General features: G+C 38.2%; 1 protein-coding gene across 31 annotated transcripts in view; it reads right to left on the bottom strand.

The window, feature by feature from the left end:
• Positions 1-15,345, bottom strand: part of NEB (nebulin) — a 216,213-nt gene that overhangs the window by 71,896 nt on the left and 128,972 nt on the right. For 30 of the 31 annotated variants that reach the window (XM_082395693.1, XM_082395706.1, XM_082395682.1 and 27 more), the window contains 13 exons: positions 14,501-14,704; positions 13,677-13,781; positions 12,978-13,085; positions 11,805-12,116; positions 9,565-9,768; positions 9,071-9,175; positions 5,053-5,157; positions 4,640-4,951; positions 3,833-3,937; positions 3,187-3,285; positions 2,884-2,985; positions 2,649-2,756; positions 1,213-1,524 (listed from right to left, as the gene is read on the bottom strand). In XM_082395693.1, the coding sequence (XP_082251819.1) occupies positions 1,213-1,524; positions 2,649-2,756; positions 2,884-2,985; positions 3,187-3,285; positions 3,833-3,937; positions 4,640-4,951; positions 5,053-5,157; positions 9,071-9,175; positions 9,565-9,768; positions 11,805-12,116; positions 12,978-13,085; positions 13,677-13,781; positions 14,501-14,704 (2,181 nt within the window). The remainder of the gene's footprint in view (positions 1-1,212; positions 1,525-2,648; positions 2,757-2,883; positions 2,986-3,186; positions 3,286-3,832; positions 3,938-4,639; positions 4,952-5,052; positions 5,158-9,070; positions 9,176-9,564; positions 9,769-11,804; positions 12,117-12,977; positions 13,086-13,676; positions 13,782-14,500; positions 14,705-15,345) is intronic. The other variant, XM_082395705.1, reaches the window with a different exon arrangement.

The following is a 15,345-nucleotide window of genomic DNA, read 5'->3' as shown; positions in this document are numbered from 1 at the left end:
ATTGATTCAATCATGATTTCATCTGTACACCTGAGCAACATTTCTTGAGCCTGTTACTATAAATGAAGAACTATGGAAGGTTATTTGAGGGATAAGTATAAGGAAGGCCTCTAAGTGTAAAGAGAAGTTACTTATAAAGTGCAAAGTGGTTAAGCGCTATGAGAGGAAGACCATGCAGATGCTGTGGGAGTTGAGGGTAAGGGACCATTGTTTTCATCTGTGAGCATAAGAGAAGGTTTTACCAAGGAAGTTATAGTTACATAGAAATACATGGGGGCATTTAGACTAAGTAAAGGAAATCACACAAGTAAATGCTCATGTACTGTAGGGTTGGGGGAAGCATCCCTCCAGCCCATCTCTACCCTTCCCCCTCACTTCCTGAATTCTCTCAGGCCATCCTATACCAAATGAAGAGGAGTTGCTAATCTGATTAAAGTTCCACAGTGGTCATCCTCCTGCAGCAACCAGTGAGGTGGGATGTTCAAGTTCACCACCTGTGCTGCAGGCAGTCTTTGACATCCTGCTTCTGTTTTGGTAATGATGAGAAGACCCAGGTAGGGTTAGCTCCTCGGCGCACCTGAGCATCACATCGATGCATTGTGTTTCTGTTCCCTAAAGAGTGCTGGCGGCAGGTAGAGATCTTGATTCAGGCTTCAGTGGGAGGTGGCCTGAGATATATTCTCTATCCCAGCTTTAAACTCTGCCTAAGGGATTCTGGGCCTCATGCAACTCATCGGTACATTGTGTCCTCTTTGCTTTGATTCCTTGTAAGCAACTCCTTCATAAATGCCACAAGGAAGGAGATGCTCAGCAAAGCAAGAAGGAAGCATTCCCAGGTCCTTGACTATACTATCATCTAATACAGCCAAAATCCCAACTCCATCTCAGCTCCCACCCCAGCCAATTATTATTTTAAATCAGTTGATAATTTTCCATGCAAATGTGAGGAGTTGTTGATGGCAGAGATGGTACAAAAGCAGATTTTTAAAAAATTGGCTGTGAAAGTTATTCAGAAATGCACAGTCAGTAAGCAAAGCTGTCCATCACTGCTCCCAACCTTTCTCTACTTCATATCCAGTCTTCATTCCCTTCTGAGAGCAAACTAAGTATTTATGGTCCCAAGTGTCATAGACTGGTGATTCTAGAATGCTGCTTACGATTCTCAGAGTAGACCATACGTTTCTAGATCATTAAGAAACAAAAATCACTTACATCGCTTTGTAGGTCATAGGCCTTCCTTGCCTGAATAACATCATTTTGGTCAGGGTGACACGTCCATTGGTGCACGTAATTGCGGTAATCAATATCACTGACAAGGGCCTGCCCCTCCTTGGCCGCCAACACCGACACCATATCAGGAGGTATATTGATTCTGCCCTTTGTTTTATGATAGTGCTCTTTGTATAGTCTGTCATTCTGAATCTGGCCTGCGTGCTCGAACCAAACCAGTTTAGGATCATCTCTCATCGTCGGGACACCAACATAATGACCTTTCTGCTTGACATGGTCAGCTTTGTATTTCAGCTGGTGGGAAGAGGAACAGAGATCCCATCAGCTTTGCCAAGCACACAAGGCAAAGGGGGCTTGAAACATCAGCAAACTCAGTCCCCCAGCTTTTTGTGTTACTCCCCCAAGAATAAATATCAAAAAACATTGAAATAGGGTGGGAGGGAGGCTCAAGAGGGAGGGGATATGGGGATATCTGCACACATACAGCTGATTCACTTTGTTGTACCGCAGAAACTAACACAACACTGTAAAGCAATTATACTCCAATAAAGATATTTTTTTAAAAAAGTAAAAGAGAAAGAGCAACAAGATTGCACGAAATAATTGCAAGATTATATATAAATCTTTTGTATAAAATAATAGAAATAAAATAATCATTATTTCGCTCAGTAGATGTAATTATTTAAGGAGAACCACGTAAGTACTGACAGACTCTCTCATTGCTCAAACTTTAGTCAGGCTCCCCTGGGCCCTCTTCTTGATGAGGACTCCACTTTGGTCTCTATCTTTGCTGGGGCTGCATAGCCCAGTTTTAGCAAAAATTCTGTTAAATTTTAGCAGAGTTTAGCAGGAATCCCCCTATCCTTGATATCTCCTTTTAGTAACTTTCTGTCCACTGGACCCCTCACTGTTCCTTGGCTATAAACCTTCAATTGTCCTTTCTGTATTTGGACTTGAGCCCAGTTCTGTAATGAGGTTGCTTTTCCCCTTTTGCTATAGTTTTTAAATAAAGTCTATTTTTACCACTTTGCTAAAAAACAAAACAAAACAGAAACATTGAAATAAATAGATAGAGATGAAGAAATATCAATTTAAAAATAGAAAAATATACACTTATTTTCTAATGCTGGCAATACTGTATTTGAAGGCTTAGAGATTTTAGGGAAGCAGGGAATAGAAGAAAAAACAAAGACTTCAAACGATAGTTTTTAAAGAAGCCAAGAAAAAAAAGATGAAGAATGCCAAAAGCCCATGGGAAAAGCACCAGAAGGGAGCAGGTACTCTGACCATCCCCAAGCCTGGCCAGGCCTGCCAGCCAACCAGGAACTCTCCATTACGCTACATGCCTTAGCATAAATGGGTTCCTGCACAGGGAAGGTCCGGCCTTTGCAAAGCACACTCATATCAGAATAAATTACCTCGCTCTGAACGTCCCTAGAGTGATGGGCGTGAACAAACGGCACAGCATCCGGAGGCAAAATGTAACTGGTGGCTTTTTGTTTCTCCCAGCTTTCCTTGTAGAGATACTAAAAGACAGAGAGCCATGACAAAGGGTTAAACCAAGGAGTCAGAATGGAGGGAGAAGTCTCCTGTTGTTATGTTGTGGTCCTCTGTCCCCATACAAAGTGCCAGGCACCCAGGTAAAATCCATACCTGGTCCAGTATTCGGGCCGCCTCCTGGGCAGCATGCAGCTGAGGGGTTTCTGTGAGGGTGTACTTTGATTTGGTGTCATTCCAATCTTTTCGGTATTTAATCTAGAAATGAGAAGAAAGTTGGTAGGTTCTTTGATATTAAGAAAACATAATGTTGTCCAAGCAAATGCTAGCATCATTCATCTCAGCGTTTACAATCTGTATCTCAGACGATGACTGCACGCTGAGTGTAAGTACGTGGAAAAGCTTTGGAAATGATATCTTCCCAACAGAGCAATTTTAGAATGATAGTCATATACTTACATCATTTAGGATTTCACCACTTTGTTTTGCCGTCACGTAATCAACTCTGTCATCCACGGGAGTAAAGTTGAGAGTTTCTATTTTTGTGCGATATTTTTTCTATGGGAAAGAAAATATCTTTTAGATAGCTGTAGTCTCTGGTCCTGTGTGAGTTGATAAAGATATGCTGCATTTAAGGACCCTTCTCTACTAGAGGCATAGAATGCCGTATGTCAATGGCATCTTCCTGGCAATTTGGCTTTCTTCTTAGCATTTTATTTTTTAACAAATGGGTTGACTTCTTACACCTTCCACAGATTTTAAAGTAGCAGGTTTGGTTAGCTCCCAAAGCCATGTAATGTATCATTATGTGAACTCAGTGCATTTTTTTTCCAACTGGACAAATTTCTCTGAAGTGTATTGCTATTGCTGACAAAAGAAGTTTTCTATTTATACGATTCTAAGCATTGTTGAGTGTAGATGGATGTGATTCCATAATGTGAAAGGGACAGTACAGGATTATTTTGGAAAAATGTACGTCTGGCTTAAATGACAGCAATTGAAATTGTTAAAACTGCTGATAGAGAATGACTGCATTTTGGCTCGTATATTTTTTGTTCAGTCTCTTAGGAAATGTGCTGAACGGCAGGATAAGACCCTGGAATACCTCACTGAAGATATCTGCAGCGTGCTTGGCATGATTGACAGAAACAGAATCATTTGGCATCCAGCCGATCCCACGTAACCATTCCAAGTCAGCCTTGTAAATAGCCTGTGAAAATAAGACCAGGAAGAAGTCAGTGACCCTGGTCATATTTATTCTATCCATTGGTCTGATGGAGAAATGCAATTTAAGAATGACATACTCAAGCAGCCAGACAAGTAACATAAGTAAATTAACTATGAGGCCAGGTGGTATGACAAACCACCTGGGGATATATTTGCTATTTAAAGGGGGTTAGCCTCAATTCAGCTCCAGGTTATTGTTGCCAAGGGCTAATGCATGTCTGGAGCTGCATCCTCTGATTTTTTTTCAATAAAAATGGGAACCCCTAGATTTGTACACAAAATTCCCTGATTTAAAAACCTTGGCAACTTAATTCAAAATTTAAAAATACTGTGTCAACTAAAATAGCATATCTGTGACTACATCCTGCCCATGGACTGCTGGTATTTCAGTTACAATTTAAACCTCTGTTGCTACTTAAATTCTATTAAAATAATATTTTCAGAGTAGCTGTCTTTAACCAGAAACAGTTAAGAACTATATTCACGCTACCACTTACTTCTTGATACAAAGTCCAGATCCTTCATGGCTCTGGTGATTTTGATACCATACTATAAGGTCTAACCAAAACCAAATTCTTCGCTATATAAAGATGTGAAGTGATGCTGCAAGGATTTAATGACATAAACTTTCTGGGAGTCATGGGAAAATGATGCAAGAGCTCAGGCTAAAATGCAGCCCACTCACATCGCTTTGCAGATCGTAGGCTTTCCTGGCCTGAATCACGTCGCGCTGGTCAGGCACGCACATCCACTGGTGAAGGTAATTGCGATAATCAATGTCGCTGACCAGAGCCTGGCAATGTTTAGAGTGCGTGATGGAAAGCATATCCGGAGGGCTCTGGAACTTAGACTTCCACTTGGCCCAGTGCAGCCGGTATTCTCTTTCATTCTGAATCTTGCCAGCTATGAGGGCCCAGTGGATCTTGTTGTCATCCCTGGCTGTGAGGGTACCCACGTAGTGTCCCTTCTGCTTCTCATGGTCAAGCTTGTATTTATACTGGAGACAGAAAAACAAAGCAGATGGATCACAGCACGAACTCTCAATGCACCCAGGGCATTTGTTTGAGAAACTGAGGAGTTACACAAGGCCACACTCACATCACTGGCGATCTCCCTGGAGGCCTTGGCGGCCTGGATGGGGATGGCATCCAGCCGTACATCACAGCTCATCTTCATCGCATCCCAACCTTCGCGGTAAATTTTCTGAAGAGGAGGAAAAATAAGGTATCGTTCCAGATTCAAAGTTACTAATGACTCCAAGGGTTCGAGTAGAATTAATATCAGAGGGGTGCAGTTTTTGAAGTCCCAGAACCAGTTTAAAAAAAGAGAATAGGTGAAAGAATCATTCTGTACCAGTGTACTGGAGAACAAAATCATGTCTGGAATCCAAAGATCTGGGCTTGACAAGAGTTCTTTCTTTTCTTTTTTTTTTTTTGAATTATAGCTTTGATGTAGTTGTTCATGGTTTATGTAAAAGGGTTTATCTGCTTCTTGTATTGGTGTATTAGTAGCACTGGGATATGTTTAAGTTCAGACGTTGGCAGGCTAGTATTGAATTTCTCTAGTTTAATAATTCTATTTATTTAATTCAATTCAATTTTTAATCTTCAGAATTAAAAACTTTTTACACTTGAGATTTTTTCCTCTCTGTATGGTTTGTTAGATCTTCTAATACGACTGATGAAGCATATTGTTTGGGAATGTTAGAGTTTCTTTCTGAAGCACCATTGGATGTAACCGCTATTTTCTAAGTGTAGCACTGTTTTGTTTGTAAAGAGAAGTCAATTAAAGCAGTGACTGATTTACAAATAGCCTTCTAAAAATATATTCACATTTAAATGGATACCTTCTGTACTGACAATGTCAGAAAGACTCAGAAATAAGAGTAATTTAAATGTGTAAATCAGAAATCATACCTATCACTATGGGAGCTTGAACAGTGCAGAAAGAAGAAGTGAATTTCAATCATTGACAGTTTCATGGCCTTTTCATATTTGAAAAATGAGTGCTTAGATAAATTTTGTCCTTGTAATGGACAAGTTTTATATGAATTTTCATTCAAGTTTTTGTATGAATCTTGGGTGGTCCAATTTTAACATTTGACTTTTTTTGTACAAAAGAAAAAAGTGTTCTCCACATGTAAATGTATTATACTAGAGAATATTTCATGCAAATTTGTAATTATGTTATTTAAACTTTTAAAATTTATTTTGTTTTATTACATATACTGTTACACTATTTTTTCTTATGTAATATACTTTTTTTGTTTATGTGGTCAAATATATTTTTTATTTGAACTACAAAAAAAATTGGGCTTGAGACCTAACTTCTTCACCTACTAACTTTGAGAATGTGGGCAAATTCCTTAATATTTTTAAGTCTCAAGTTTCCCATATGATAAAGACAAAATAACAGTCTTACCCGTGTGATTAGTGTGAAGATTAAATGAGTTAATTTAACATGGATTTGCTTGGTTACCCATAAAATGATATACAAATATTCTGCAAAAGTTGTACTTTCTAAATGATAGAAATAATTTAAAATAGTGGATTTTATCGAGATTATACTACTGGCAACATCATGTATGAAGAAAGTGTATATTTTGGTTAACATTCAAATAGGATGTTTGATTTCTTCCAAAACAAAAGTCATTCTCATTAGTATCTAAATATCTAAATTTAACAACTTTACTTTTGGCATAGTTTCAATTACTAGTCTTGTTTATATCATGATATTAATGGTAGGCTTCTAGTATTTCCAGCTGAGAAATTTATCATGTAAAAGAGAGCACATGAGACTTTCCAGAATTCCCCTGCCAAAGATACCTATGGCTCAGAAGGAAGAGGCGGAGGAGTCTATACTGCAGTGAAGAGCTGGCTGTTTCTCCATCCAGTCACTTGGCAATAAGAGTACACTGCACCACATACTGATTCTGGTCCAAAACAAAAAATGTACCAGTGCCTCAAAATGTTGTTTTCTTCCCAGCCCTTGGAAAAAATTAGCTCCCAAGAGGCTCATTACAATAGAGTTGGTGGTGCAGTTTGGCATATGGTGAGTAATCTTTGCTTGGAAGGCTCCTTCTCTCACAAAGATTTATTATGTTTTGAAAGATGCAAAGTTCCAAGCCATGGTGGACTGCATTAAGGTAGTATCCTTCTTCTAAGGTCATACTTGTTCTACACACAGTAAAATCTCTGTGATCCATGAAGGTGGTACATTTCTTGAACTTTCTTAAACTGTGAAGCTAGCCATGTAAGCGAATTCTCTTTTTATCTAATAGACTTTTTAGTGGATTCTCTTCCTTTCCCTGGGCATGTAATGATTTATTCTGCAAATAATGATAAGTTTGCCTTGTTCTTTCCAATATTTATCTCTTATACTTATTCTTATGTAATTATTTTGCTGTGAATAAGAAGCTTATCACTTAACTACTTCCAGCAAATATTAATAAATGGTAATGTTATGGGCATTCTTGTTTTATTCCTGACTTGACTGAGAAGCTTACTTACTTGAGGATGAGCCTGGCCTTTGATATGAGATTTATTCTTAGTTATGACAAGAAAATATTCATTTATTCTTATCTTGCTAAGATTTTATTTTTAAAAATAAGAATGGATATTGGACTTGGTCACACGTCTTTTAAAAAAAATTTTTTTTTTATTCATCAGTATTTATTTATTTATTTATTTATTTATTTATTTTTGGCTGTGTTGGGTCTTCGTTGCTGCACGGGGGCTTTCTCTAGTTGTGGTGAGCGGGGGCTACTCTTTGTTGTGGTGCGTGGGCTTCTCATTGCAGTGGCTTCTCTTGCTGCAGAGCATGGGCTCTAGGCGCGTGGGCTTCAGTAGTTGCGGCTCACGGGCTCTAGAGCGCAGGCTCAGTAGTTGTGGCACACGGGCATAATTGCTCCGCAGCATGTGGGATCTTCCCGGACCAGGGCTCGAACCCGTGTCCCCTGCATTGGCAGGTGGATTCTTAACCACGTGCCACCAGGGAAGTCCCACACATCTTTTTTTTTTTTTTTTAAACATCTTTATTGGAATATAATTGCTTTACAATCGTGTGTTAGTTTCTGCTGTATAACAAAGTGAATCAGCTATATGTATACATATATCCCCATATCCCCTTCCTCTTGTGTCTCCTTCCCATCCTCCCTATCCCACTCCTCTAGGTGGTCACAAAGCACCGAGCTGATCTCCCTGTGCTATGCGGCTGCTTCCCACTAGCTATCTATTTTACATTTGGTAGTGTACATTAGTCCATGCCACTCTCTCACTTGGTCCTAGCTTACCCTTCCTCCTCCCCGCCACATGTCTTCTTAAATCTAATAAAATGAGCATACGATTTTTCTCTTTTGTTCTATCACATTGTTAGGTTTCTGAATACAGAACACTCTTGGCATTCCTGAATGAACCCTAGTTGTTTGTATCATATCATATTCATGTGTTACTGAATTTGATTTGTTAATATTTCATTTAAGATTTTCCCCATTATTATTGGTCTACAGTTTTCATTAGTGGAACTCTCTTTGACAAGTTTTGATAACGGTGATGGCTTTCCTTCTTTCATTAGGCTCTCTGTCAGTTTGTTTATTTTTTGAGGTTTGGAAAAAATTCCCCTATGAAATCATTCTGGGTGACCCTGATATCAGAGAGGAGGAAGGAGAGTCTTTAATAACCTATTAATTTCTTGCAATATGTTTTTATTCTTTTTCTGGGCTCAATTTTAGTAATTTATAACTTCCTTAAAAATCCCCTATAGATCTGGGTTTTAAAATTCATTTGTATAAAGTTGTGAAAAGAATTCTCATAATTATTTTGTGTTTGTCTGAATCTGTTGTTAATTCCCCTTTCTTCTTTGTGTGTCTCTTCATTCCTCTTCCATTATCTTTCTTCTCCTTGTTCCCTTCTCTCTTCTGTCATGTTGACATTGCTTCACCATAACTGGCCTTGCCCAGTGACTGAGAGCCAGGGGTCTGCCCCTCTCCTCACTCCTGGTCAAGGGCCTCCTTACCCACTCAATCTTCTCTTCCTTGGCTATGAAGAGTTCCCTAGTGATATCTTCATACCAATTGGGTGACTTTCCAAACAAAAAGGGAGTCTGTTGCAGTACTTACATCGCTCACATTAAGAGCGTTGGCTCTAGCGCGATTAATTTCTGGAGTATCTGGCATTATGTGGATTGAAGTTTTATCCATGTCCCAAGCTTCTCTGTACTTTGGCTATGGAAAGAACCAACGATAACAAAATTACTTCACAAAAAAAAAAGAAAAAAAAAAAAATTACTTCACAGTTTGTAATTTTGCTAGTTGCAGTGCACAACTTTCGATTTTTCTGATCCAAAATCTTTTCATACTAAGGTAAAAATTTCCAGAATCTTTTCACATAAGTTACTCAAATTTGATATGAAATCTGTATTAATACCTTTTATTCATACTTTGAGTTTTGGTTTAAAATTAGTAAGCAATAACAAAACAACCGTGTCAATATTACTTATTAAAATCTTTGCTATCATCAATATTATTATCTTACAAATAGATTACCAGGTTAATTATTTATCATTTTCTATAACATGAACTTAATTTTAATATAGAAGAAAAATGTGACTTACAATACTAATATTTTCAGCATTTGATTTAGCAAGGACAACTTCAGGTGTGTCAACGATACTTGTGTACTTGAGTTTCACTACAGGTGTCCGATAGACACTGTCTTGTAGGATATGTTGGGCATTTTTCACTCTCAGTACTTCGGGAGACCCTATGGGCACCCAGCCGATGCCACGCAGCCACTCCAAGTCAGCCTTATAGATGGCCTGGGAAAGAAAACAAAGTTAGGAGAGGCAGGGTTTTTTTTTTTTTAAATTGTGGTAAAGTAAGGAAGCAGCTTTTCATGTTGCATTTTCTCTTCCACAAACAATGATAAAGCTGAGCATGGGCCTGACAAAAATAATTCCTCATATGCATAGCAGTGTTTTGTCCTACTTTGTTTTCCGTGGCAGGGGGCTCTGTGTTGGGGTGCCTATGCGTAGTCTAGAAAGCAGAAGGATGCAGAAGGAGTGCTTTGCTTAGGGGATGTGTGGAAGATTTTTGAATATTTTGGTAATCATCACACTAGCCAAGGTGGACTTTTAAATCAATAATAATAGGCTCTCCAGCAAGTTCTCCACACAACGGCCAGAATAATCTTTACAAAATTCACCATTCAGATCTGATGTCACAACATCCCCCCAACCTATGGTTTCTCCCTGGTCTCACGATAAAGATCAAAATCTTAACATAGATTAGAAGGTGATGATGGTCTAGCATCAGTCCCTACCTATTCTTCCAGCCTCATCTTATATGTGCTTCCCTTTTACCCATGTGTTCTGACCACATTGGCCTTTCAGTTTGTGGTTTGCATACCACTCCTTTTGCATACACTGGTCATTCTGCAGGAATGCACCCTGTGTCCTCCTCATGGAACAAACTCATACTCTCCCTTCTTACCCCTAAATCAGTGCTTTCCCAGAGAAGCTTTCCCCACCTCATTTTTCATAGTGCCATGATCATTCTTTCTCAGTCATCCCATTTTTATGGATATTCTCTAGTTAACATCTGTTCCTTTTTATCAGTGTGAACTCCCTAAAGTCAGGAAGTTTGTCTTGTTCTTCTTTATTCCCCATTGTACCTTTAGTGCTTAGCACAAGACCTGGCACATGGTGTGTTTAATAATTACTTTTAAAGGGATAATTAAGAATGTAATCCCTACTTCCACAATTTTGATCTCAACTGAGTTTTCTTTTTCGAATATAGCACTTCCCTTTGAATTGGAATTTGCATTTTCTTGGCTATCTAAACCTGTTTTGTGAGGTATATGTTAAGTGGTTAACCAGATATAATTGCTCTATGTGAAACACCAGTTATTAATTTCATAAAAAAAAACTGTGGTCTTCAGAAATGGTATTTTAATAACTGTTTAATAGGATACAAATATCAAACTAAAATAGGGAGTTGAAGAGGAGTGAAAATGTAGGGAAATTTCTACCTTAATGAAGAATGTTATATGTTTTAGTGTGTAAAGTATTGTGGATACCCAAAATTTGGAAGAAGGGATTCTTGAAGAGGATTACATACAGATTTTGAAGCTTCCCTTCCTCATTCTTTAAGAACTTGATTGATATGCATTCCTTAATATACTAATGTGGTTCAGGATAATGAAGAGACTGCATTTATCTAGAAATGGGACTAAATCCACCAGTTGGCAATTCATTTCAAATGATGGATATACTTTTCTATAACAAACTCATTCATTATGAGAAAGCATCTCTTGAAGCTTAAGGCAACCAAGTTTAGATAATTAAAAGAAGGTATTAATTCTGTACAAGAAACAAACATCCTGATGGAATTCATCATTTTCAAAAGATTAAATCGGCAAAAAGATAAGTAAATCTAAAAATACTTTAGGTAAATTAATAAAACAATGTTGTGAAGAATACCAAGTTAAGGGAAACTAGTGAGTTTGGAGCATGCTGCTAACCTTTCAAATTAATTTCAAGGAAGACAGTCCCTGTCATTCAATTGAAGAACCATGAAGATGCCTATGTTTAATAAACTACAAACAGTACACACATTAACAAATCTATAGAAAAATTCTGGTAGCACCACTAGCAATGAAGATGAAAACTTTCTGAATAAGCCCGGCATTAAGGCTTGTGATTAATTAACTTGGTAAAGTACTACAGGGAAGTAAGTGCTTAGGCAGGGAGAATTGCGTTTTCCTGAGCACTGGCAGGAGTGAACGGGCAAAGCTGTGGAAGGCTGTCTTCCTGGGCAATAGCTCACCCCTCGGGCACCACAAGCAACAACTTACATCACTCTGCAAGTCATAGGCTTTCCTGGCTTGGATCACATCATTCTGGTCAGGAAAGCAAGACCACTGGTGTAGGTAGTGGCGATAGTCCACATCGCTTGCTAATGCCTGGCCTTCTTTGGCAGCATTGATGGACACCATGTCTGTCGGGATGGTGATCTTGGCCTTGTGGTCATTGTAGGCCTTTTTGTACAGCCTGTCATTCTGCATCTTCAACACATGTGCTGCCCAGACCAGTTTAGGATCTTCCTTGGCATTGCGACACCCAACGTAATGACCCTTCTGTTTCTCGTAAGCAGTTTTGTATAGATACTGGTGGATGTGAACAGAAGAAAGAAGAATTGTTTCTCCAAACTCACTTTTTCTAGACAGCCTGCTCAAATAACTCCATCTCCCTTACATTACCCTTTTTGGGGCACTGTTTTTCTTTGAATTCATACTATAAGTTTTATACTTTTTGATACATTGGTTTGTCTTCTGTAAGCATGAAAACATTGTGAACACCTCAAAGGCAAGAATTGTGCTTCTGGATTCTGTGCTTCTGGATTCCAATATAGGGTTGCCCACTGTTTCCCAGACTTCAGTCACTGTTTGCCATTCTCACATGTTTTGCCACAAAGCACCACCTGTACTTCATACTTTACTTTGTCAACTTGATTCTTTGTCTAAATAAATATATTTTAAAGTTTAAACTTATTTAATATTTTTATTTTAAAATTTATAGTCCTATTTAAATGGGAAAAAAACTCAGTATTTTTCTAGCACACATTAAAACCAACGTAACTATTTAAAAAATGTTTGTCCATGTACTGCATAAAATTATCACAGGAACCACCTATGCATGTTGCACTTCAAGAAACAGTAGAATTCTTTGTACCCACTGGATCTCTGTGTTTATGCATTAACGGATATTGAGAAGATATTGAAAAGAAAAGAAAAGAAAAATCTGTGCTTAAACATACGAAGAGCAGAATCAAGCAGAGAAGTTAAGTGGGTCATCAAATTGTTGTCAAAGTTGTTCTTGAATTGGGGATTTTAAAGCAAGACACTAGTAACAATGCCCTTCATTCTACTTAGATATAATTCCTGGGGAATTAAAGATTAGTACAGTATTAACTCTCTGAGTGTCTATGAATTAGTGTTTGTTAAGGTCGGGCAAGGAGGAGCTCTCACATCACTGGCAATATCCCTGGAAGCCTTGGCATGCCGGATCCCGATGGCATCTGCTCTCAGGTCATAGCCGGTCATCTTGACATCTTCCCAAGCTTGCTGATACTGTTTCTGCAAACGGAGATTGCAGTGCCACAGTCAATATGAAGAGGGAGCTACTGAGCCCACATTACTGATGTGTTCAAGAATATGTTAACAGTTACACTGAAAAATTAATCTCCCCTTAAGACTTATAAAATAGACTGGTTTCAACTGAACTTAAGCTCCAGCACATTTTTAATGACATGTAGTAAAGTTCTCTTCTGGTAACTTTTTTTTAAAGAAGGGAATTTAAAAGATAGTAAATCATGTGAAAATGAGAAAAATTATACATATTGTTTGGCTTTTAAAGGGAAAAATCAATGATAGGCCACTAAAAAGAGAACTAAGTATTACTATACATGCATATATATGTTTTGATGTCGTGTGTTTGGCATAAACCACGGCATTTTTCCTTCCAACAAAGATAAGGACACACGTCTCTATATTATAAACACATACGTAGGTGTGCGAGCACACACAAACGACACTTATCATTAAAGACTAGAAGTAAAAGGAATATTAGGGAAATGCCTTTTGCTAAATGCTCTCTGGAGCATTTTGACGAGAGGTTTGGTGAGGCAGAGAACAGTGTGTGAAGCAAGTGGATGTGCAGGGCCTTACATTGCTGATCTGCATGGTGTTGATCTTGGACTGCAGCATCAATGGAGTGTCAGCTGGTACATTCACATTTGCCTTCTCTTTGTCCCAGGCATCACGATACAATGGCTGGTAAAAATGAAAAACAAAGGATCTGTGATGAGTAAATAAGCCAATTACCACATGAATAAATTATAGGTACAATTAGAGGTTTTCTTTGGATGTGTTCAGATGTAAATGGAGATCACATTTTTTTTTCATCTGTGTTTTTATTTAGAAGGTGCCAAAAGTGACTTCAGCAAGAAGAATACATTCATGTGTGCTATAATATAAATGTAAACGAGTCAGAAGCATGATAGTAAATAGATCCTCTTCTATTTATTCACATGTAATTATCTGGCAGGTAAGCTCTCATTGCAGGTGACTATGATAATCCACATTGCAAATCAAGTCCTGGCTTTCTTGGCCTAAATAACTGTCATAATGTCTAATATCGGGGCTGCCCCTGGACCTTTCAACTTATTTCACCGTTGAATAGCAGTAAAAAGGTGATCATTGTGATCATTGTATTAACTGGTGGACCTGTATTACAGGCAAGGTCTACAAAATGTGTTCAAGGTGTACTTCAGAGAATATGGAACATGAAGATGCCTACCACACTTATATTGACCACAGAATTATCTAAACAAATGAAATGTGGATGCTGTTAATTGATGGGCTATATGAAATTCTATCTGGATACATGAATGTTCAAGATTCTAATCCTGGTGTTAGCAGTTTAAAGTTCACAATTATAATTTTTATTGAGACTTCTTCAATGTTTCTGAACAGAGCATCAATTGACTTACCTCACTGATCTGTACAGCATTGATCTTTGCCAGAATAACTTCAGGGGTATCAACAATGCTGGTGAATTTGAGGGCCTCAGGCCTTGTGCGATACAACCTTTCATTCAGGAGATTCTGGGCATTCTTTACTCTCATCACTTCCACGGAACCCTCTGGCAACCATCCAATACCCTTCAGCCATTCCAGGTCGGATTTGTACACGTTCTACAAGAAGGAGAGGACCACAGAGTACAAAGGAGTCAATTTGCCTACTAGAGCACGATGCCAGCAAACCACACACTACCTCTACTTAAACCAGCTGGGTGGCCAGTCCCATGAAACTCAAGAATCAACATTAGATGTTAATATTTGAGTGTTAACATCTCTGGCAGAAGTTCAGAGTATCCTACAGGAACTGAAGCAGGGCTAACAACTAGCACTTGTGGAATGACAGACAGCAATGGCACATAATTTTGTTTTTATGCAAGGTTGAGCTTCTGTGCTCACTACTTGAAATCTGCCTTTTATGTGACACTGGGGATAACTTCTGTAGGAATTTGGGAGAAAAAGTTTCTTAGAAGCATGTATAATGAAAAGCAAAATACATACTTATATCTATGTACACCTCTCCTCTTTCTCTCTCTCTAAACATATTATTTAAATATATATATATATATACAGATTTTTCCTATATGTGTCAGATAAACTTGAAATCCAACATTTTTTTATGCTTACATCTGTTTCTGACATTTAGATACCTGATCATGCAAATGTAATGGATCAGGACAACTGGGATTGAAATTTTCTACTTAGTTACATAGAATAAGAGAGTGATTTTCATCTGATGAATAAGGCCTTATAAGAAG

This window comes from Balaenoptera borealis (assembly GCF_965194805.1).
Source record: "Balaenoptera borealis genome assembly, chromosome: 6".
Classification (NCBI taxonomy): domain Eukaryota; kingdom Metazoa; phylum Chordata; class Mammalia; order Artiodactyla; family Balaenopteridae; genus Balaenoptera; species Balaenoptera borealis.
The sequence above is the reverse complement of the archived record's forward strand: the minus strand, read 5'-3'. Positions and strand labels throughout refer to the sequence as shown.